Raw genomic sequence first — 26,057 nt, forward strand, 5'->3', positions numbered from 1 at the left:
GGGATAACCCCCACCTGTCAGAGGGGTGGGGGGGTAACGGAGCTCCTGCCGGGAAGTAGATCGGGAGATCGGCCGCCTCTCCCGCCCGGTGAGCACCAGGCCACACTTGCCACGCGGAGGTAAGTAAGACTCTGTCGAGTTGCTGACTGCTATTAAGCATGTTGGGTCGGTCAGGTAGGAGCAACATTGCTGGGTCATCCCCTTCTGGGGTGAAATTAGCTTGTTGATAGCTGCTTAAAGTGAGGTATTGAGGGAGCTCACACAAAGTGCGTCTTTCCTCCATGACAGCTAGGCCCCGCCCCCCGGAAGCTGCATTCTTAGTGAGAGGAGGGACAGTGTAGCTGCTGCTGATTTAATAGGGAAATCGATAGCTAGGCTAGTGTATTCAGTGTCCACTACAGTCCTGAAGGACTCATCTGATCTCTGCTGTAAGGACAGCACCCCAAAAAGCCCTTTTTAGGTCTAGAACATCAGTCTGCTTTTTTTTTTTCCTGTGTAATCTAATGCAGTTGCCTGCCTGCCAGCGTGTGTGTCAGGCTCATAGCGAATACTGTGCCCACTTGCCCAGTGCCACCACTCATATCTGGTGTCACAATAGCTTGCATTTAAAAAAAAACAAAAAACTTTTTTGACTGTAATATAATAGTCCGTTTCCTTCACACGTGTGCGTTTCAGGGCCTGCCAGGGCACAGTGTCACACCAGTGCAACTCATATCTGGTGTAACAGTAGTGTACATTTAAAAAAATAAAATTTTTGACTGTAATAGAGTGAATAGCAGTTAGTTGTCTGCAAGCGTGTGTGTCAGGCCTACAGCGTCTACTCTGCCAACTTCTGCCAGTGCACAGTGCCACTCATATCTGTTGTCACAGTAGCTTGCACGCATAGTACCACTAATCGAAAAAAAAATGACAAGCAGAGGCAGGCCAACCCGCAGGGGCCGTCGTGGTCGTGGTGCTGTGATTTCCTTTGGCCCTAGAATAATGCCCAGTGTTCCGAGGCCACGTACCCTGAACTCGAAAAGTTCTGAGGACATAGTTGACTGGCTAACACAGGACACCCAATCTTCTACAGCTTCCGCTTGGAACCTTGACGCACCATCCTCCTCCAGCTTAGCTTCGGGCACCTCTCAAGTTACCACTCACCCGCCTGCCGCCACCACCAACACTAGCACCACAGCCGCTTCACTTGATCTGTCAGAGGAGTTATTTACACATCAGTTGGAAGAAATGAGTGATGCGCAACCATTATTGCCAGAGGATGTAGATAACAGGGATATGTCTCAGTCAGGCAGCATTACACACATGGATGTACGGTGTGATGATGATGATGTTGTCATCAACAAGGAATGGGACATGGCTAGCTTGGTATCCAACCTTTGGCAAATGGGGAGTTTGCGGTTGTGCAAATGGACTGTTTGCGGTTGTTTGCGGTGCGTTAAATGGGGAGTTTGGTCTGTCACTGTGAAGCGGGCGGAACCCTTACACTACCTGATCGATACAACATCATACCTGATGTTTTAAAGCACGTTATTCCAAACAATTTAGGAATGTTAGGTGATTTATGCCCTTTATGGATTAAAACCAGACTCTGCATCAACTATGTAATTTTCCTTGGGAGTTTTGCCATGGATCCCCCTCCGGCATGCCACAGTCCAGGTGTTAGTCCCCTTGAAACAACTTTTCCATCACTATTGTGGCCAGAAAGAGTCCCTGTAGGTTTTAAAATTTGCCTGCCTATTGAAGTCTATTGCGGTTCGCGAACATTTGCGTAAACTCGCGTTCGCCATTCGAAAATTTTATGTTCGTGACATCACTAAATGTGGACAATGTTTTTGAATATTTATGAGATTGTTTGCAATTGTAAGTCTTAAAAATCACAGATAATGCATGGATTTTATTTTGTATTTTTTTTTTTTTAATATCATTTTTTAAACTCTAAAGCCAGACTTTTCACCCAACACACCATCCATCCATCAGAATGGATCTAGTAGTCCAAAGTTCGGGAATTGTTTAAGATTTTCTGAACTTTATTTTTGCTGAAAACAAAGACTGTATTTTATTGTGAGCACTGTATGTACAGGCACACCTTAGCTGACATGAATGACTTAGCTGCCTATTCAGTGTCCTGTAATCACAGTGTTATTCAAACCATGTGATCTAATGAAATAGAACCTGTCTCCTTGGGAAATAGAATCTGGACAGGAGAGCAACTGATACACCTGCTTACATGAAATGCAATTATCCCAGACCTCTATTCAAATGAAAAAGAAAAGAAAATGACAAAATACAATTACATTCCGAAATAAAAGTATATCAGGTGTTTAGATTGGAATTGTATTGTGTTTGTTTCAGGCAATAGAATATTGATGGACACTAGCTATGTTTAGATTACAATAAACATTTTTATTTAGGATTCTGATCTTGGTTAGAACGAATAAAAATGATTCTCTTAGTAATAAAACCAGGTACTTGGTAATTTCTTAATACTCTTTTTTTTTTTGCAGGATGCCACAGACAATATATTGTATATACATATGGTTTACGTGTACTTAGGGCATACGCCATATGATTAAGCCAACTTTGAGTTAGATGTTCAGTAAAACTTTAACTTATATATTCTATTCTAGGGATTATAGATATCTGCATGTGGGAAGAGTCAGTTGCTGGATTAAGGTGCTGAGAAGTGTGGAAAATATATTAAAGGTAGACTGTTCTATTTCTGACAATTACACCATGCAATAAAATGATGAAACCGTGATAGCTTAAAGGGACCTTCTGGGCACTAATGCAACTTTTAAGGGAGGTGCAGCCTGGTTGGTGCATGGAGATGCAGAACGCACCCCCCAAGAGATGCATCAATTCAATGCATCTCTATAAAGAGATGCTGATTGGCTCAGCAATGCATTTTGCCATGCACACCGTCTCAGCCCCAACATCACCAAGTGAACTGTTTTTAAGTCACAACTTGCAACAGTCAGAGAAACTACAAACAGGTAGTGATATCCTTACAATATTCCTCCCTGGGTGGCCTCTCCTTGTAATGCAGCTTGTATCGCTGTTTAGATCATTCAGTGGCTTAGCTGTGTACATACTGTGATAAAGTGAATTGTATTTTGTTTAAGTTTAACCCTTAATAGAGAGGGAATTGAATGTTAGTTAGAGCTCAGCCGAGCTAGGATTTTGTTTGCAGGGATTTCTGTTATATTATTTCGTATTGCTGCTGTCTCCTGAGCGGATTTCAACAATAAAGTGCCTGAATTCATGTTAATTAACCAGACTGTGCATGTTTATATCCTAGAGGATCGTGCTATTTGCAATACAGGATCACAATACATTGGATAAGGTAGTCTTTTTCTGGCATGAGGAGGCGTGGTTAAATAGGCAGGCTTATGGTGCAGCATTCTGCAAAATATTTTGTGGCGCATGAAAAAAATACTATATATTAATGAGGTCAAACCCTATCAAATGCATTAAAGTTGTACTGATGCTCGGGGTCTCCCTTTAAGTGTTTTTTTTTTTTTCTCCATGTGCTCTTTTCTGTTACATTTAGACTACAGATTTTACAATGGACATCAAAATCCAGTTCATTATCGGCAGAGCCAGGGCACAGGTTGCTTTGTAGTAGGAGAATCTGAAACAATGTACTCTCTATCCATACTGACCGGTACAAAGGGCCTTAGAACAGTGATTGGCTGAGGGAATACACCTTTAAAGGGAGACTAGTCACCAGAACCACTACAGCTCAATGCAGCATGCTGGCACAGCAAAGAAAGACTGCTTTTTAGAGAAAAGGCAGTGTTTACATTGCTTTGACCATTGACATGGCTGAGACCATTAATGGCTTTTTATTGACCGGCATAAAAATAATACAGCAGGTGTTTCAGATGCATTTTACATTATGACTTTGCGAGTCACAGCCAGGAAAGGTGTGAATGGAACTGTATAAACATAAACAATAGCAATTTAATTCCTAAATGGCAGAGAATTGAGCAATGAAACTGCAGGGACATGATCTGTACACCGAACCAGCTTTAGTAAGCTAAAGTTGTTTTGGTGCCTATATTGTCCCTTTAAGAACTTTTGCTTTGTTACAGTACTTGGCACTAATGTACTCAGTTGTGTTTTCTGCTCTACTCATGATGACTCACTATGTTTCCTGTGTAATCGCCTTTCCAGCTTGTGTCTTGCCCCTTAACCCCACATGTGGTTCTATGTACAGGTTGTAACTCCTCTCTTCAGCACCAGTTTTTTTTATCATTGTCATAAGATAAACCCGTCGTTAGCAAAGAATTCAGCTTTTTCTATTACTGAGAATCTAACAACCCAATGCTAGATAAAAAAAGCTTTATGGCCTGGTGCCCAGCAAAAAATATAATATATAATGAAGAAAAATACCGGCACTCTAGGTCTTCCAATGATTGTAGTTTAATTTTCAATCCAATGTCAACGTTTCAGCCCTGGTTCAGGGCTTTCATCAGGACACACAAAAAAGTGTATATGTATGTATATGTGTATATGTATGTATATGTATATATATATATATATATATATATATATATATATATATGTGTATATATATATATATATATATAGGCAATTGAAATAGTTGGCTGCACTCTCGGATTTCCTTAAAACGTAACTTTTATTGAAATATTTAAAGGGAATCTCTAGTGCCAGGAAAACAATCTATTTTCCTGGCACTGGAGGTTCCTTCTCCCTCCCACCCCCAGGTCCCCGGTTACTGAAGGGATGAAAACCCGTTCAGTCCCTTACCTGAGGCAGTGACGATGTCCCTCGTTGCTGTCTCCTCCTCTGCACCACTCCTCCTCCTGACTCTGTCGGCCGGTTGGCGAGACTGATCCCGCCCACCGGCCGAGGAGACCTAAAGAGCTCACTAACACACAGATTCACTACAGACAAGCTCACTGACACACACAAACTCACAATAGGCGCGCACACACACAGAGGCTCCCTCACTAGCAGATGCGTGCACACACACACACACACACATGCTTGTTTGCACACTCACTAGCAGATGCACACACACAAAGGCAGACAGTCACTGACACCGAGGCAAACATCCACACATACAGAGACAGGCAGACAGTCACTGACACTGAGGCAAACATCCACACATACAGACACAGGCAGACCGTCACACGCACAGGCAGACTGTCACACGCACAGGCAGACCGTCACACGCACAGGCAGACCGTCACACGCACAGGCAGACCGTCACACGCACAGGCAGACCGTCACACACAGACAGTCACACACAGACAGTCACACACAGACAGTCACACACAGACAGTCACACACAGACGGTCACACACAGACGGTCACACACAGACGGTCACACACAGACGGTCACACACAGACGGTCACACACAGACGGTCACACACAGACAGTCACACACAGACAGTCACACACAGACAGTCACACACACACGCAGGCAGTCACACACACACGCAGGCAGTCACACGCAGGCAGTCACACACGCAGACAGTCACACACGCAGACAGTCACACACGCAGACAGTCACACACGCAGACAGTCACACACGCAGACAGTCACACACGCAGGCAGTCACACACACACAGTCACACACACACAGGCAGTCACACACAGACACACTGACCTGCTTCTTACCTCCACATCCCTTGGAGCTCCTGGAGGTTGGGTGTTGGGGAAGCAGGGACTCATTCCTGCTTCCCATGCTGCAGTCAGCCAGGCCCTGCCGCACTGCAAGCCCCGCCCCTGCCGCACGCTTAGCCCCGCCCCACCGCACACTAGGCTCCGCCCCCACCGCAATTTATTTTTATTTTTTTTAAATTATCCCAGCCGGCCATGTGTGAGCGGTGCCGGCCGCCTGGCTCCCCCTGCTCCCATGGGGCTCTGTGCGGCCGCACAGCTCACACATGGCCGGCCGGGATCACAGGAGCCTGAGCAGGATGATTAGGGCTGTCAGTCCAGCCCCAGGTGCCGCGGCCCACCGGGAAATTTCCCGGTATCCCGGTGGGCCAATCCGGCCCTGCATAATACAGTCATATCATGTTAAGCCCACAATTACGTCACAGTACCCCAATATCAGTGGGTCCTACACTAATATTAGCAGGGGAGACAAACAACTGCTAGAATGGTGCCAGTATTTATCCTACACTAATTGTAACATAGGAAATGCATGATCTTGGTGTGCCCCCAGCTCTCCTTTTTTACCATGTGAATGCTTGACTGGGATAGCAGAGCAGATATAGGAGAGGTAACCATGACAAGATTCACTAACATGACAGTTAACTACAGGCAAAGCTACTAAAGAGGACTTGTTAACTAAACCAGAAACCACAAATGGGATAGACAGAAGCGAAGGTCAAACTGTGTGATGGACCAAAAGTGAAGAGTCCATGGATGGGTTTGGGGATCCCCATTGGCACTTAAAAATAAGAGTCACAAATGGTATTGGGAACCCCGTGAGAGAGCGAGAGAGAGAGAGAGAGAGAGAGAGAGAGAGAGAGGAAATGGCAAGATGGAGAAGTAATTAAACAATTTATGTTTTATATTAATTTAAATGGGTTAAAAGTATGTTTGTCTTTTGCCACATCACCTCTAATGCAAAACTTGGATAACGCATTGAAAAAAAAAATAATAATAATTAAATAACCCTGTTTAGTTATCCAAATGATTCACCTCATTCTAGTCAATGTGTACTGGTTGTGTTCAATATTATAAAATAAAATAATATAAAAAAAGGTTTGGTGTTTGAACAGCAAAATTTGCAGTTCTTAACGTTTACATGGGCATTTGTCTAGACGTCTATTTTGAGTTAAGTGAAAAAAACATTCTAATTAAATCTGATCTCATCTGTCCCAATTTTCATCTCAATGTATTCACTATGTGATTACATCACGAGTTTTGTCAGGTCATACAGCTGACGGTCACAATCCATTTATTGTTTGCCCAGTCCCACTTCTGTGGGTGCCTGATGCCCAAGGCCAATTTCGGAGTCCCACTGGGAACTTCATCCAGGTTAAATCCTTTCCATTCTTTTAGCAGGACTTGGTAAAGACGGATACATTTCATTAGCATTGGTAGAATTTTTCATATGTATTAGGATTAATTAACAGATCGTTAAACAAATTACTCTGCAGTTGCCAAATAGCCATTTTGTGTAATCTTATTAAAGGGTACTTGAACATGTTGTTCTTTTTTTTTTATTGGTCCGTATTTTACAAGAATAGTGGGAATTGGCACTCATATAGGGCAAAATATACTCCTGGCACTATTTCACAAAACACTTCTACCCAACGCTTTCTTTTACATCAATCTTTTATTAGATCATATTAGTTTTTTTTTCATCTACTTGCTTTTCTTAATTTTTAATTTATTTATTTAATGTACGGTTTCTGATAGGATTTTCCAAATATTATTGTTAATTTCCAACCCATAACCTATATTAAACGCGTTAAACTGATTGGCTTGGAACCTATCCTATCATTGCCCATCATTTCTTTCGAAGATTATAAAATGTATAAGTTTGTTTATTTCAAAACTGGGTTCTATTTTGAAAAATGTTATGTTCGGTTTTGTGGAGATTCCATTTTGGTCTAACATTCTCTTTCTGCAAAGTGCAAATTGATCAGTAATGTTTTGAAGAACACAACTTTCTCAGTAAAAGTGTTTTTTTAAGTAAAGCTCAGCTACTATTAAAGAGTATGTTTACAATATTTCCTTCACTGTAAGTGCACTTTCTCTACTTTTATATTTACCACAATGTACGAAGCATCCTAAACAATTCACTCTACATCTTTTTTTAAACCTTAACAGAACCGAAATTGCATTCTACTTTGGGAACTCTTTTATATATTGTACATTTATGAACATTAGCTGGGTAATCTTTCATACAGAAAAATCTGTACATTTCTGCCATGCTTGAGTGCATAACCTTTCAAATGTATTTAGATATAACAACCTTTAGCCTTACCTTTTTTTTCACAAAGTAAATCTAGGGCATAAGTTTTGTTGTAGTTACCCAACTCAATGGTACTAATCTTATTGTCCTCACAAGGATAAGGGTCTGAGATTATTCTGATGGAATTTAAAGGACCACTATAGGCACCCAGACCACTTCAGCTCAATGAAGTGGTCTGGGTGCTCACTTCAGTTACACAACATACTCTTTGTAAAAACCCCTCACATATCACAAATGTCTAAACTTTGTATGTCTCCCTGGATAAAAGCATTGTGAGGGGAAAAAGTAATCACTCAATGAGTGAAATAAAAAGAGAATGTTGAAGGTCCTTTAAGTAATTAGTTTCTTTATAAAGTCGATAAATCAATATATTTTTTAATGGGCAACATGCTGTCTCTGTGACTTATTCAGTTTTATTAGTAATCTAGATCTTGGACCGGAGCCAGAATATTTAGTTAATCACTCATAAGCAGAAGTGGTCTGGGTGCCAGGTCCCCCAGGTTTTAACCCTTCAGATGTAAACATAGCAGTATCAGAGAAACCACTATGTTTACACTGCAGGGTTAATCCAGCCTCTAGTGGCTGTCTCCCTGACAGCTACTAGAGGCTGCCTCTGGCTGTGCATGCGCATTCAGATCCACTCGTAATCTGACGTCGATGGAGGAGGATAGGTCACCAGTGCCAAGAGAGCGCTGGATTAAGGTAAGCAAATAAATGGTTAATTAACCATTGATTCATCATGTAACTGGGTCCTAGTCACCTAAACGGTGACTAGGGCTCTATAGTGTTAGGAATACAGATTTGTTTGCTAACGCTATTAGGGTTCCTTTAAGATTCCATTTCAATAGACACTAGTGATAGCCCAGGAACCAGTGAGTTCTATCACGATAATGTCATAATTTTGCTAACACTCATATTATTTACACATTCTTCAGGTTACTTCTTACAAGACGTTGCAATATTTTGAATGATTTTATGAAGTGCTATCTCAAGGAATGAAGCAAAGCTAGGGTTTTCTGTTTGTAACTATTTTATGAAACTATAAACACATTTTTGTTAATTTCTCACTCATATAAAGCTCCTTATGTTATATACCGCCCCCAAACATCGAAATGGTCAAAAAAGTAAAGTCCCCATTAGGGGTTAGGCTCTTCATCGGTGACCTTCTGATCTGATAAGCATTTGTGCAAAATGAAAATATGATTAGCAACAAAATCAAAGTATCTTCTTTCTACATATATGTCTGTATTATTTATTACCCACTTCAGTTACACAACATACTCTTTGTAAAAACCCCTTACATATCACAAATGTCTAAACTTTGTATGTCTCCCCGGATAAAAGCATTGTGGGGGAAAAAAGTAATCACTCAATGAGTGAAATAAAAAGAGAATGTTGAAGGTCCTTTAAGTAATTAGTTTCTTTATAAAGTCGATAAATCAATATATTTTTTAATGGGCAACATGCTGTCTCTGTGACTTATTCAGTATCTAGATCTTGGACCGGAGCCAGAATATTTAGTTAATCACTCATAAGCCACATGGCATTCTTGATAAATAGGTTCCAAAGAAGAAAAGAAAAGATTTCTCTCTTTCTGCATTATCTGTCCCTTTGCTAGGCGGTAATTACAAAGCTGTGATTCTCTGAATCCTGAAATGTCACGTAGGGTTGCAAGAAGGAGATGAGCAGTAAAATGAAAAACTGAAAATAGCCAACTGCTCTCAATCAATATCTACCATTCAAGACAGTCGTGTGGATTCGTTTTAGGTACATCTCTCATGCATAATGATTGATGGGCTGTCATTAAGCACATGGTGTTATCAACTAACAGACATTTCCATGACACCCACATAATCTCTCCTAACTCAATCCAACCGATTTTTATAATGCAAATCCGAAATGGGAAATTCTTTCGAAATCAACAAATGTTGTTGCAGAGTGATCTCAACATTAAATAGTTAGAAAAAACTTTCACGGAGAATAATTATTCTAATCATGTTTGCCATTGCAACTTAAAATACACTCAAGAAATCGCAGAAGATAAATATGCATCTAATTTGCCATCTAGTCTAAGATGTAACTTCTGTCTAACCCATTTAAAATGCAGGTTTTGTAGCATTTCTCCTATAAACCTATTTAACCGTAATTTCACGGTTTCCTTTATTGCACATATATGGTATTATTTTTAAAGAACATATGGGATTTTCTAGAGACTACGTCTGTGCATGCATAGGACTTTACTAAGTATATGTCCAACATAGATAAATAAATAAAAGTAATACTTTCATTTTTTTTTGTAAATTATAATTTGTACATGACTTGTGAAGCTACCTAAAATTATATGAAAACTGTTTGTGGATTTGTCTTGATTTGAGAAGTTCCTCAGATTAATTGGGTTTTCATGTATATACTTATCAATCATTTGACATTGCAAAAAAAAATTCTGTGAAACATTTTTTTTCCTCAAAAGCATTTAGCATTTAAAGCATTTAACACTTTAAAAACAAAAAAACCCCAAAAACCTATATACCCTAAAAGAGCTTGCACTAGTAAAATAAATGGATTAACATATTACAATAGACAAGCACAATATTGGTAACATCAAATAATCACACAAATGAAAACATTAATCCTGAGATTAAAAACTCAGATATAGACTATGTAATATCAGCTGCACAATATATGTGCAACAAACCCTACACCTAAAAATATATATATACAATCAAATAAGGTAATAATATTTATCTTAAACAGTGAATATCAGGTTCCTACAGATTACCTCCCAGACAAGGATCTCATATAATCGTTAAAAATACAAAGGAAACGTGGGATACATCTAATGTGCCAATTAGAATATAAATAAATACAGCATCGTGTGATATCACACTATGTTGTATTTATATTTTATTAGATACGTCCGGAATATCAGCGACACACTTTGTGGAGATAATGAGAGTCCCAGTTAAATAATGTGGGGAAACAAGTGAAGATACACAAAATACAGGGAGAAAAATCAAATAATAATAACAATATAAACCCCTCCAAAAGATTTCAAGATGTGTGATATAACAGAGCAAATAAAATAGCCTCTAATGGATGTTGATCATAGTCCCCATCGTATATATGGGAATCTTAAAGTGTAGCACATAGTGATAGGTGAAACCTGAGATCGCCACAGGAAGAAGTGTACTTAATTTCATCTGCAGCACTGGACAGAGCTCTTTGCAGTAAGGACAATAAAAGTGGATTAGAGAGGTTGTTATAATAGCTTCAGTAGAAGCTTTTAAATGGCTCGATTAGGTGTAGGCAACTTCCGGCAGTCCAGATATTGTGAACTTCTCCCCTGATGCTTTGCCAGCATTATGGCTGTCAGAGCATTCTGGGAGATGTTGTCCACAATATTTGGTGTGCAGAAAGTTGCCTACCCCAGGTCTTTTTGTCAAAGCAAGATGATCAACATGGGCATTAACATATATATGGTTATTCACTCTAGTCCCAATGGCCCCATATTGAGCTGGGCAAAACCATCAGGCTGTATACGGGAGCCATTAGAACAGATCCCATGCATTGTTCATGTTGCCTGGATCTTGCATACAAAACTCTGGATGTGCCCGAACTAGGTCTGGATTTCAGCCGGACCGATTGTAGTTGACTGCTAAAATCTGGACACAAATCTTTCAAATGCTTACTTAAGCAGTTTTGGTGTATGGGTCATGCCTCTGAGGTTTCACTCTCAATATACTGCCATTTAGGAGTTAAATCACTTTTGTTTTTGTTTATGCAGCCCTGGCCACACCTCCCCTAGCTGTTACAGCTTGCAGGAAAACAAAATGGTTTAATTTTCATTCATATGTTAACTTGCGTTAAAAGGTTTTATGTCATGCTCTGTAAATTGAACTTTAACCCACCCAGGAGGCTCCTGAAGGGTCTATCAAGCTATTAACAGAGCAGGAGATAGGAAATTCTAAATTAAACATAATTTGCAGTAAAGGAAGTGTAAACATTAGATGACTCTTTACAGGAAGTGTTTAGGAAGTCTGTGTAAATCACATGCAGGGCGGTGTGCCTAGGGCTGCATAAACAAAGTGATTTAACTCCTAAATGGCAGAGGATTGAGCAGTGAGGCTGCAGGGGCATGTTCTATACACCAGAACTGCTTCAATAAGCTAAAGTTGTTTTGGTGACTATGATGTCCCTTTAAAGTGCCAATTTTTATTGTAAAACTGCACTTTTTGTGAAAATAAAAAAGGACACACTTCACACATAAAGCATTTCAGCAAGCTAAAGTGCTTGATGGGTCTGGAGTTTCTCTTTATTGTTACAGCGCTTCTTGACTTCCAAATGATTGTGTACACATATTTACATTGTGTCAAAGGTCCAGGATTCTCTTACAGATGGGATTAACTACCAGCATTGCTGCAGCAAAATGAAAATTGGATTGCGATGGCAACATCAGGACAAAGAACAGGAAGATATAAAAAGGATAAATTAATAAAAATATATATATTAAAAGGGCTGATATTCAGTATAGAAAGCAGGCGAGATGAGGAATGATATGTGATTAGTGTAAAGAAAATAGAAGGCGAGGCTGAAAATTGGCAGGGAATGCAGGTTCGGCAGAATAGAGGGAATTTAATGACACAATAAAGCATTCTTTGATATCGTACCGGCATATCATGTGTCCACATACTGCGGGTGTCCAACTCGCCTTTATACAGATATAGAGCAAGCTACAGTGACTTGTGAACTGTGATATAAATTAAAAATATAATCGGCACAGTATAAATAAAAGTCACTATTTAATTTTAAATAGTTTTCTTATGAATCTGATTTTCCTTCTTCAGAGGCACATTTTAAAGTAGTTTGTAAAAAAAAAAAGAGAGAGAGAGAGAGAGAGAGAGCACAAAGGGCCAGGTACGAGAAATTCAAAAGTAAAATAATATATATATATTTTTTATTATTTCCTCTGCTCCCCCATCCAACAATCAAAACTAGGTAATGCTATAAGTAGAAAGGAAAGGTCAGAAAGTGATGTTGGGTCATCTACTTGTTTATGTTTCCAAAACTTTTACCATTATGGAATACAGTTTTAATGTCCATGTTTTATGCTTTTTATGAGATGACCTAAATCTCTGGTTCTGTCTATGCTTCACTGCCCTTCTTCCAGAGTGAGTTATGCAGAATTTAATTCTGTCTTTTCTTTTTGTTGTTGGAGATGTGAAAACATGCGATCTGATCAGTAAGATCTGAAATAAATTTATAACTTTTTGGGAAATTAGAAAATCTCCCAAAATAAAATGTGAGAATTTATAAATATTTGCAATTTTCACTACTGGGTTTGGAATGGGACCTAAGCTCCGTTTTGCTTCCTCATGATAAACTTAATGGAACACACCCCAGGAACCATAACAACTTAATCTAAATGGAATTATTCGTTCACTATTCCTAATCCCCCCCCCTTTATCCTAAACCACCACAATTTAAAACACTCCAACAAAAAACAACAACAAAACTGGCTTAATTTAAAGCCCCATCTTAACCCTAAACAACCTCTAACTCTATGGCCCCTCTAACGCTAATATTAATCCTCCTAATATTATCCCAACCCTAATATAAGTGGTATCATTTTCATCTTAGTTTTAATTGCGCTGTAATTATATTCTGTGTTTCAAATATATATAACAAACACGCCATGCCTGCAACAGGGACGGGTGGAGAAAGTGATGCCTTGTAGTCTGTTTGTCCAATCTGACATTTCACAGATGTGTTAATTTATTATAGTCTGTTTGTTTATTCCTAACCTTAACCTGATGGGATATAAAGCAATCAGAAGACTCAAGTACAAAGTTTGGGACTATATGTTTAAGCAACGAATTCCACAAAGTGTTAACATTATCACATAAGGACCACCTCAGTGAATGGGGAAATGTACATTTGGTTATACAATTTAACCCCCCCCCAACCCACAAATGTTAAGGGTAAAATGGTAACACCCTGGTCCTATTAGAGCTTTAAACTTAAAGGAACACCCTGGGCACTCTTTATCAGAGTCCATAAAGATGTTTAAACAGCAATTGGATAAATACTTCCAAAACCATAACATACAGGGATATCATTTCTAATTAGTGGGGTAATAGCTGCTTGATCCAAGGAGAAATCTGACTGCTATTTTGGGGTCAAGAAGGAATTTTTTCCTAGTTTGTGGCAAAATTGGAAGCGCTTCAGACTAGGTTTTTTGCCTTCTTTTGGATCAACAGCAAAACAAATGTGTGGAAGGCTGAAGTTGATGGACACAAGTCTCTTTTCAGCTATGTAACTGTGTAATAACAACTTCATCTCAATTAAGTTATTATGGTGGCAGAAGTTCCTGTACATAGTATTTAGGGGACAAACATTTACAAACACTTTAACTGCAAAGTTGTAAAGACAGCACCTGTAAACCTTCAAGGTACGCTGCTTTATAACACGTTTAACGTAAGTTCCCCCCAATGAGCTGCTGTACCATGCACCTTTGCAGCATCGGGTACAGCAGTGTACACTGCACTCTAACAACACTCGCATCACAAACAGTACTGCAATGCAACTGGGTGACATTTTTCTAACCCGTAGCAACAATGTAATTCCACATTTTAATAGTGAATATTTTTGTTGGTTAATGTGTTCGTCAACTAAAATCTAGAAACGTGCATTACCTTCCAAAATAATTCCCGTTCTCCAGGCAGCCATCTTGCCTTGAATTTCATTTTTATTTGTTTCTCTCTGTTAATGGAATTTGATATCGCTGACTTTTTCGGATAGGGGAGTTAAAAAGTGAAGCTATTTCAATACAGATGAATTAAAAAATACCATGTGGAAAAACGAATAGCATAGAGGTAAAATACAAAGGCATACGGTAGAGCCCATTGTCGTTAAGATAAACCTCCCACAGTTCTCGAGAAAGCAAAACTTAGTGGGTATATTAACCCAACAGCGACAGGTTGGCTTCTGACGTAAATACAGGCTCCTCAAAGCTTTTTTTTTTTTTTTTTTAAAAGAAAAAATAAATAAATACAAGTAGTTTGATTATCTGTATGGTTATTTTGCAGTATTTTGGGAGTCTACTGGTCATCTTCTGTATTGAGCTGGCCTGTGGAGTGTGGACATATGATCAGGAAATTACGGTATGTAAAAGGAAAGGAAGTAAATGAAAATAAATCGTTTTTGAAAAGTCTGAAGTAAAAGTAAAACTATCACAATAATTTGTGCTGTAATATCTGAATGTTTTAGCAATTTGTTAAAAGGATTTTCTTTGTGGAGATACAAGTCATTTTTTAAAGGAAGTTTTATTCTGAAAATTCAATTTTGCTTGTTAAGAAATGTGAGGTAATGTGATTATTCTTGCTTAAAGTGAACGTCACTCCAGGTTCAACATTAGGTATAACCGTTCCCAAAGCAGTAAATATATCCTTTATCATAAATATAAAATACACATTTATTGACTTTAGGTGGTATTGTAGCATTACTTACTTGCTGTCCTAATAGCTCCAATAAATAAAAGTAAATATAGAAATCCAAACTCCTTTAACCGCCAAACGGTTGCCACCATCTTACCATCAACCATTTTATTAAAGGAACACTATAGTCACCTAAATTACTTTAGCTAAATAAAGCAGTTTTAGTGTATAGATCATTCCCCTGCAATTTCACTGCTCAATTCACTGTCATTTAGGAGTTAAATCACTTTGTTTCTGTTTATGCAGCCCTAGCCACACCTCCCCTGGCTATGATTGACAGAGCCTGCATGAAAAAAAAACAACTGGTTTCACTTTCAAACAGATGTAATTAACCTTAAATAATTGTATCTCAATCTCTAAATTGAACTTTAATCACATACAGGAGGCTCTTGCAGGGTCTAGCAAGCTATTAACATAGCAGGGGATAAGAAAATCTTAATTAAACAGAACTTGCAATAAAGAAAGCCTAAATAGTGCTCTCTTCACAGGAAGTGTTTATGGAAGGCTGTGCAAGTCACATGCAGGGGGGTGTGACTAGGGTTCATAAACAAACGGATTTAACTCCTAAATGGCAGAGGATTGAGCAGTGAGACTGCAGGGGCATGTTCTATACACCAAAACTGCTTCATTAAGCTAAAGTTGTTCAGGTGACTATAGTGTCCCTTTAAGTTGTGTTCTTTCCACCTGCCAGTCAATATAGAGAAAACGAGAAATTGAACAATGTTTCTATTTATCCTCTTCATTTGCAATGTTTATATGGTTTTGCTTTGTCTGAATAGCATTATATAATTTGCTAAATTTTCATTTTAATTTAAAAGTAAAAATGCATCTCATTAAGTAAACGTTAACTCGAGTTACAGGTTATTTTCAATTAGGTGCTTCACCATCCAGAGAAATGACTGTTCCCCTTTAAATATTGTATTTTGTTTTTTTTAATCTAATTCAATTCAGTGTTTAATGAATTAACCTCAATGACAGTAAAGCAATTTGTTGCTAATTTCTCTGTGGTTGTAAGGCTGAAATAAACTTGTATTTATGAGTTACAAGTTGTCAATGAGTAGTTAATCTTGTTTGTAGCTATATAGTCTCTGGGTTATATTTTCGGGCTATTGCAAACAATGTGTCATTTTTGTTCTCATTTATCTAGCGCAGACCATAACTTGTCTTGTACACCATGAGTCTGTTTCCAGTCTTTGAATTGTGTCAGTTTTACTGCCAAGTTAAACATTATTTGCTTATTTTATTACTCATATGTTACTGGTGGGATGGTATCTGGAAAAGGCAACAAAACATGTTATTAAATAAATTAAAAGAACAAAACACTGCCTCTTTTTTCCCCTAATAACACTGATTCACAGTCACCATTTTAAGGAAAGGGTATTATCTGGAAATTTATTTCAACAATGTAGTGCTGACTATGGTGTTCGTTTATATAAGATAACATATATAAATAGCAATAATAATTTAATCACTTGAGGCGAATGTTTAGGTCAAAATATCAAAATTGTAAAATTTCTCCGACTCCAAGTGATTTTTCCAGCTTGGCTATTTGATTTTAAAATTGAAATTCCTTTATCAAGAACTCTCTGCGTGCCAGTAAGAGCAAAGTTAAGCTACAGAGGCCCTTTATACAATTGTGTAGTTATGTTAGTGTGGGGAATGTAACAAATACACAGGCCCAGAGCCAAACGTCCCACTGGCCAATAAGCTCGTGGAGATGCATTGAATCGATGCACCTCTGTAAGAAGAGTTCAGTGTCTCTATGCAGAGGGTGGATACACTGAATGTCAGTGCTGCACACGGTGCAGCACTGCCTCAGGAAGCACATCTAGTAGCCATCTGAGGAGTGGCCAGTGGGGAGGTATCCCGAGGCTGTATTTTAAACACTGCCTTTTAGCTGGAAAAACAGTGTTTACTGCAAAAGCCTGCAGGCATTGACTATACTCACCAGAACAACTACATTAAGCTGTGGTTGTTCTGGTGACTAGTGTCCCTTGAAATCACCTCATTTTATATTTTCATTGTAAAATATATGTATCTGTTTTGAAATTCCAATGGACCATTATTGGCTTCTGATTAGACTTTGATTCAAATATTCCAATCCTTTAAAAGACTTAAATAAACTCAATAAAGACAATTGGCCTTAATTTAATTGATGCTCAAATTAGCTGGTAGAATTGGTATTTTTAGATGAGCATAGATATCTGCACTCTACTTTTCATGAGTTTGAATTGGTCATCCATATTTCATTCTGGCATTGGTAACATAATAAGTGCTAATACAAAATAAAATATATTGTTAACATGTACAGTGTCGCTCTGTGGTGTGTGGAGATTGAGGGATCTTACTTTGCCTAGCCTCTGTTGGTTAGTAGTCTGTTCAATGCAGCTAGCGCTCTATTATATGCATACATACATAAATAGTTACATACAGCTGCAGTTTCTCAGAGTCACAGGTTTCCTGACAAGGTCAAATAAGCCTTTCATCCTTCCGAGGTCAATAAAATGAGTATCGTTAATTTGGGTAAAAATATTTACAGCCCAGGATTTACATGAAACTATCGTCAAGCTAAATCTACCTTTTCTGATAAAATACTTTTATATCATTATTATCAAATACTTGTTAATTTGATGTGTAATTTATAAATAGCAAAGGCTGCTGTCTTGCAGGCCTGGTTGGTTTTAACTCACCAAAACAATTAGTCGAAGTACTCTTAGAAAATAAATGTAAAATTGAATGCTTCGTAAGAGCAGCCTTCGTCTGCAATCCACTGTCTTCCTTGTAGATTGTATTTAAACACGAGCTGCGTCTTCCAATGTAACCTTTGATTGATTGAACTTTGCAGAAGTTTGTCCTAGACGCTCTTAGAATATTAAGCAAGACGCAATTGTTTGCCCGTGAGTCTGTTTCAATTACCTGTGAAAATGTCACCCTTTTTCAGCACATCAATAAATCCCTAAGATAGTTAAGAGAGTCTACATTGTCTACAGCTAAACTTTTGAACATCGGTAATAGTTTTCTTTCAGGTAGTAGAAGAAAGTGTTTAGTTCGGATAATATAATATGAAAGAATATAAAAAAAAAAGGAAAATGACCAGTGTTTATCTGTATATTGTGTGACCACATTGTGAGACTATTTGTTACAGTACTGTGAAATAAATACATTATATGGTCAACGGAGTAGTTTATCAGGTGAAATAGGGTGCATTTGTGATTGCTGTATGGGGTTTTGGGAGTTTAATCATTGCACATGCTCTAAATAATGTACTGAGCAGGGGTTAATGTGTCGGTAATTTATTGTAATTCATATTTAAAAGCCTGGAGACATGTGATGTCACCTCAAAGCAAGGAGACGTGGGAGAGCCTTGTTACCAATTACATTTATATGTAAGCCATAGACTACCATAACTGGAGTGCCATTGACATCCCAATACTGTAAGCTTCAGTTGTATGTGTTTGCCAGAAATAGAACTACGTACCCTCTGCCTGTATGGAATAAAATATAAATACACTTTTATCAATGTCATTTCCCAGAGGTTTGGTGGACTGTTAAGTTAATGCAATTGTACACCTATTGGTTCTAATTGCCAATAAAGACATTTAGTGCTTTTTGACCTAAACATAGAGTTGCCAACATTTTGAAGAACATCTATATGGTTACTTGGGAGGTGACTTGGTTGATATGTCAGTTGACTTAACTTGACCCAACATGAGATAAATAAGAAAAATACCAAATTAAAATATCTTAAAACAGAGTTGAATTGATAACATGAGTGTTTCTGTTTGTCAGTGATTCAACTTATAAACCGAGGAAACTCCTGAAATCCTAAAACCAATCAATGACTAGCAACTTTTGAGAAAAACAATGTGTTCTTTCAAATCTATGTAAAATACTATAAAAAGTAATTATATGTGCAGCACTCTTTCAGGTATTCAGGGACCCATGTTCAACTTGTTTTTCTGTTTTGTTATGCTCTGTTTGCTCTATCTTTCTATATTGACCTGATGTGAATATTAGTCTCTTCCTGAGCTCAGTTTGCTCGCTGACTCGGTATAAATACTAATGAGTGCCTGTGTTGTTATGCATATTATTGGAACTCGAGTTATTGGAACCATTGTAACTATTGCCTCTAACCTGCCTTTGAAACCTGTTCATGCAGGGTTGTACTTCCCATTTGTGTGTCTGCAGTGAGTCCTGAACCTGTGATTCTGGTGTAATTATTGCAAACTTACTATACATTGACCTTTAGCAGAAAGACCTCTCCACGAATTGAGTTTTATGCGTGTATTAAGGTGTAAATACAAATACGCTTTACTCCTTTCCATTCTAATAACCACTATGTGAGTTTTAAAATATAAAAAAAAGATTATGTAGCATGATCTAAACCTTTTTTTTTTTTTTTAATGTGTTTCAGGCTACAGTCCAATGGGCCGACATGGTCAGCTTGAAGTCTCGAATGCCGAACTATGGCTTCCCCAGATACCAGTGGCTGACTAATGCATGGAATTTTTTTCAAAAAGAGGTAATAACATTTTAACAAGGAAATTGTCTGTCTTGCATTCTGTGCTCTATAATCAAGGTGGTCCCTTGTGGAACCAGGTGAAAATATGGAATAAATTGTTTCAATGCAGATTATGGGAAGTCACATTCTTGCAACATATGACCAGGGCTGGTGCTAGGATTTCTGCCGCCCTAGGCAAAGATCTATTTTGCCACCATCTCATGTCAATAACTCACTGACAGATACACACGCTGACACACATACACTCACTCACTGACACACACACACACAGAAACTCACTGACAGACATACATTCAATCACTGACAGACATACACTCACTCACTGACAGACACACATACACTCACACAGACTCTCACTGACAGACATACACACACTCACTGACATACACTCACACAGACTCTCACTGACAGACATACACACACTCACTGACAGACACATACACTCGCACAGAAACTCACTGACAGACATACTCACTGACAGACATACACTCACTCACTAACAGACACACATACACTCACACACACAGACTCTCACTGACAGACATACACACACTCACTGACAGCCATACACTCACTCACTGAATTGATATACATTTTTTAGTTTTGTTTGTAGATTTCTCACTAAAAGTGAAAAACATATTTTTTTTATAATTTTTATATAATGCTGACATCTGATAATATATACTTTGCATAACTGTATTATACCAATAAACACCTTTCAGTAGTGAGAGCCTCTTTCTGGGTGTTACATGCAATATTGGCAATTCATCGGGAATATACACAGAAAATTAGCTTCTTATTGAATGGAGAGAAATCTTTTTTTATTCTGCAAGTTAAAGCAGGGGAGCTCAATTCTGAGAAATTAGCCTCTTTGCATTAAGGAAACACATTTGAGGTTGATACATCTAGCGCATGTTTTCTGTAGGAGTCCAAAGATTTAATCCATTCACATGTTGTCCGTTGTATGATGAGAGAGCTGTTTTGGGATGTGCATCTTCCCAATGATTGCACAGGGAAGTGTAAAGGGGAAAGATGACAGAATTTAGATATATGCTTGAACAACGGAAACACAAAAAATATAGACTGCTTATCATTCCGCTGGCCTTGTCATGGTGTTAAAGAAATCCATTGTTTCACAAATTTCCTGTTAAATGAAGTATTTCCTGGCTCTGAATTGATTGGGCTGGTTTGTACTTGGCATTGACTGAATTAAATATGCATTTATCAGTTTATGAAATGCTTTGTTTTTGCTAAAATAAATAAATGAAAAAAAGACTTTAAGACCAACATAAATAAATGACAGAATAATTAGTTTTACGTGGCATACAGACAGTCCATATTTGAATATACCTTTCCGTTATATAGATATATAATTTGCTACATGTAATGTGTGTATTTCAGTATTACATACAATGCAAAAATAAATCCTTTCGAGGAAATAATAAAACGTTCGCAATATGATGTATCATACTACGGTTATTGTTGTGTGCGCCCTCTAGAGGTTAGCAGAGAAATTTACCTTGTTCTTTTTCATGTGTGAATATATTTCTTATGCCCTTATAATGTTCTGATGTATCCGTTATTAATATACAGTATATTAACACTAATTTGCAAAAAAAAAAAAAAAAAAAAAGACATAGCAAAGTCCAACCTACATTTCACACGACTTCAGAGAGACCTATTTCTCCATTGGAGCACTTTCAGTCTCACTGCATAGAGCAGAGCAAAATTGGCATCAGGCTCATCACATTTTCATTTTTTTCTGTTACTCTTTCCAACCAAAAAGGTCAATCGCCAGATGTTGTAGAATTACATCTCCCATGATGCTTTTACCTTAAATCATCATAGGAGTTGGGGTGCAACATCGAAGAACCTATATTTGGTCAGCCCTGCTCTATTGGGTTGTCAAAATCTTGCTCCATGGTGGAAGTTTTCCTTGTTGTTGGATTAGAGTTTGATAAATTACTGAAATCATAGCTAGTTTTATCAATCAAACAAAAGAAATAGGGGGTTAGCTTTTTCTGAATGCTGGAGAAAGATTTTAAATTCATGTGCCATTCTGTATATAATTTGTTGGGGAATTGTGTATATAATTAAAACGGGTAAACAGAGTGTTTTGAAAAGCACACTCTAGAATGCGCTCCATCGGAATACCCATTTCTTTTGTTTATCTGTAACAGAATCTTCGTAAAAGACATCAATCAAATCAATTTTTTATTTTTTATTGTTGCCTGAAGTCCCTTTTGGAAGGAAAGTTAACCCCAATAGTGTGTGTTCTATGTCATCTGCTTCAATGCATCATGAACAGTAAATGGAGTCCATAATAGAAAAAGATTGACAAACCACAAGAGAATTAAACAATTATAGCAAGGCAATATAGAATTCTGTAATCAGAGGTTATAAATGTAATAAACCTTTATTTGCCTGTATTTTAAGAGTTAACCATTGTATCACCTGTAGTAATCCATGTTGGGGAATTCTGTAGTTGTGAGTAGAAGTTAAAGGGTTACTCCAGTGGTTCCCAAACTTTTTAGGTTCAAGGCGCCCTTAATATTTCAAAGTTTTTCCAGGGCACTTCAGGTCAAAATTTCTAGGTTCTATATCTGTACAGCGCTATGGCATTTACTGGTGCTAAAGTGTAATGTACAGTGTTGGTGTTTAACCCCTTAAGGACCAAACTTCTGGAATAAAAGGGAATCATGACATGCCACACATGTCATGTGTCCTTATGGGGTTAAAGAGGTACTTATGTATAGTTTTAGCGTTTAAATATAGGGGTGTGTTTGTATGTAATGTTTGCGTTTGATTGCAGGGGTGTGTTTGGATTTAATGTTCACTTTTAAATGTGGGTGAAGTATTTGTAGTTGAGTGAAAGGGTGTTTTTGTATTTCCTTTTGGAGTTTGAATGCACTAGTGTGTTTGTATGTAATATTTGTGTTAGATTGCAGGAGCATGTTTGTATGTTGTGCTGGTGTATTCACATATACTTACACAGATAAACATACACACAAATTCATATAGACACCAAAACATACACACATAGATACACATACACACACACTGACATATACACACACCTTAACACACACATACACCGACACATACACACACACGCACCCTGACACACACAAACATTGATACATGCATACACCATGATACAGATACACACACTGACACACAGATGCACATATCCTGACACATAGATGTGTCCGCACACACACACACACACTGACACAGAAGCAAACTGACATACACACACACACACACACACTCATTCATACATACATACATACACACACTTATACATACACTTATACACACACACACACACACACACACACACACTTATACATACACTTATACACACACACTCATACATACACTTATACACACTCATACACACACACACACACTCATACATACATACTCACAAAGTATAACTACAGACTACAATACGTCCGATGCTTTTTTTTCTTATACAACTTGTTTCCTCATTAAGAATTTTAAGATGTCTGAAATCTGTCACTCTATAGTTATACTTACTCATGATTGGTTCTTCATGATCACATGAAGGCTTTGTTATCAGTTTCACAGAATTACTACATCATTTCTACGATGAGTGGGGTATGGGATATTTTTAAATGGGATATTTTTTAAAGGGATCACAACAGAGTTCCCAGTCCCCATTTATAACCAGGCAGTTAACTCATTGAAAATATATATCCTGACAGACCTAAGCAGAATTTTATAATATTTTTTATAATATTTATTATGAAAAACAAAGTTTTACTAAAGTTCTGAAAAATACCATCATGGCCAATTAGAGTTGAAAATAGAGTTTCAGATTGTCTTCTTCTGCATTATTCATTAAAGGTTAGGCAATTTTCTCATCATGGGATGTAATTTGCACAGAAAATATCAAATGACGTTTTTTTCAATATTATAGCCTGCAGCAAATCGATGAAAACCAGGAATACTTTACACTTTGCAAACCAATAATACATTTCTGCCAGCAGTATAAGATGATATGAACTCAAACAATTGTTCAGTTGTAATTTGATCTGTCTTAGTCCTTATATACCCATGAAATTCAGATATTTTCTAATTATACCAAACAGAAATGTTTCAAATTGTGCTGTATTTGCACCAACTGGTAAATTCTATTTTCTTTTCAAATACGAATGAAACCACGAACGTTGCTGACACTGGGTGTCTACTATAAGTAAATGTCAAAGCACATTAAAGGACATCACCGAGATTCTGCTAACGTTACAGTTTAGCAGCTGGTAACCTTTGACTCCCCTGCAAATTTGTTATCAGGTGGCAACTCTCATTACTGTCTTGTCATAATTCAACCTTGACCATCTAAAGCTCAAACAGTATAGGAGACATGTACCTAGTGCCTATTTAAGGGGGCTTCATTCTTTACTTCGTTTTTTTTCCTCTCCTTCAGGGAGAACTTCCTCTCCTTAAGGGGGAACTTAAATATTTTATATGTTGCAGCATATGTTACAATTTTATGGCACATTCATTCCGTCAGTATAAAATATTAAGTTTCATACTTACAATTCGGTAATAAGCAGAAACCACAAATCCTAATCTCCTTTAAAAGGGCTATGGCAATTAAGACTTTCAAAATTAGCATATATTAATAAATGATACAGCATATCAAATGTAAATGTTTAAGATAATTGCACGTTATTATAAAATTCTAGTATTTAACTATTCTTTGTCTTCAAAAACATCTTTGCAATCTGCACTACTAATGAGCCCCCAGTAATACTAAATGAGTAGTTAATTCTCATCTGATTAGTGTCTATAATAGTGACTCTTGGTTCAGGTACAATTTTGGTTCCCAAGCTATTTCAATGTTTCTCCAAAATGAGCTGCAATTTGGCCACATTTTGGCCAATCGGGTGGTATGCAAATACCCGAACCTCGAGTCAAATGTGCTGGAATGACAACCCAATGAAACGCGAAATACCAAACAAGTTAGTTTTGCTTCTTGATTCTGAAATCCACCCATGGTACCAAAAAAAGAGATGATTGATAGCTAGTGGACGGTCACTAAATATTGATTTTATTTACAGATCTAATGAGAAGTGAGCAATAAAGAGGAAAACAAGGAGGAGCAGTAAACAAAATCTCTATATATTTATATATTTAATAAATATGTGCTATAGTTAAATATAGATTTTTTTTAAATTTTTTTTTTTGTACTGTTTCTTTTTTTTTTTTTTCTGCCTGTCACTATTTCTCACTTGATCTGTGAGCCAAATTGCAGGAAAATGCACAGAATATATATATAACTGTGTATTATATTATCAGAGTTAACTGAATTTCAGACTTAAAGCCAAAGTAGCTAAACTGGAAGCATAGCTGACTTAGAGATTTTTTCCAATTTGGCTATTTTCACCTTGAATTTAAAATTCACTTGGTGAATAACCCTACAAGTAAATATTTTGTAGCACATTAATTGGCCTATTTGTGCACCATATTTTTGTTCTTCTGATTCTGTTCCAGGGGAATACGGGTGTTCCGAAAGATTTTCTGTTTTCTAGAAAAATTATTTTCTTCTCATGCTCAAGTCTAACATTCACCTCTGCATCATAAAACTGCCCATGATAAATTATTTATCATAGCAGTGCAATATGGATCCATCTGACATTATTAAAATGAATAATTAGTATCTCTTACGAAATGTATTTTAATATTAATTATATTACAATTGAAGGCGTTACCGAGTAATTTTAAAATTGGAGAATGGTTCATTGTGGTGATGTACTGTATGTAATTTGGACCTCTGTCATAAAAGGATTGACAGGAAGTTACCTTGTGTCATTGGTCCCTATGAGCAAAATGTTTCATCGCTAATATGTGGGTGGGAACATGCCAGTTACACAAATTAGGAACATAAAAATGAGCGTCATTGTTGCTTATTGGATGATCGGTGACCTTACAGTCATTCCAACCAGAGTACACCTGTACACAGAAGTGATAAAACATGAATAAAAAAACATGAATAAAACATGAAACGGCCTCACTTCACAATCAGCTCAGTGAAGACTGCATTTA

The 26,057-nt window shown here is 37.5% G+C and overlaps 1 protein-coding gene across 1 annotated transcript in view; it reads left to right on the forward strand.

The window, feature by feature from the left end:
- Window positions 1-26,057, forward strand: part of TSPAN12 (tetraspanin 12) — an 85,759-nt gene that overhangs the window by 45,776 nt on the left and 13,926 nt on the right. The window contains exons 6-7 of the mRNA XM_063445089.1: window positions 15,053-15,127; window positions 19,875-19,982. Of these exons, the coding sequence (XP_063301159.1) occupies window positions 15,053-15,127; window positions 19,875-19,982 (183 nt within the window). The remainder of the gene's footprint in view (window positions 1-15,052; window positions 15,128-19,874; window positions 19,983-26,057) is intronic.

This window comes from Pelobates fuscus, chromosome 3, assembly GCF_036172605.1.
Source record: "Pelobates fuscus isolate aPelFus1 chromosome 3, aPelFus1.pri, whole genome shotgun sequence".
Lineage (NCBI taxonomy): Eukaryota > Metazoa > Chordata > Amphibia > Anura > Pelobatidae > Pelobates > Pelobates fuscus.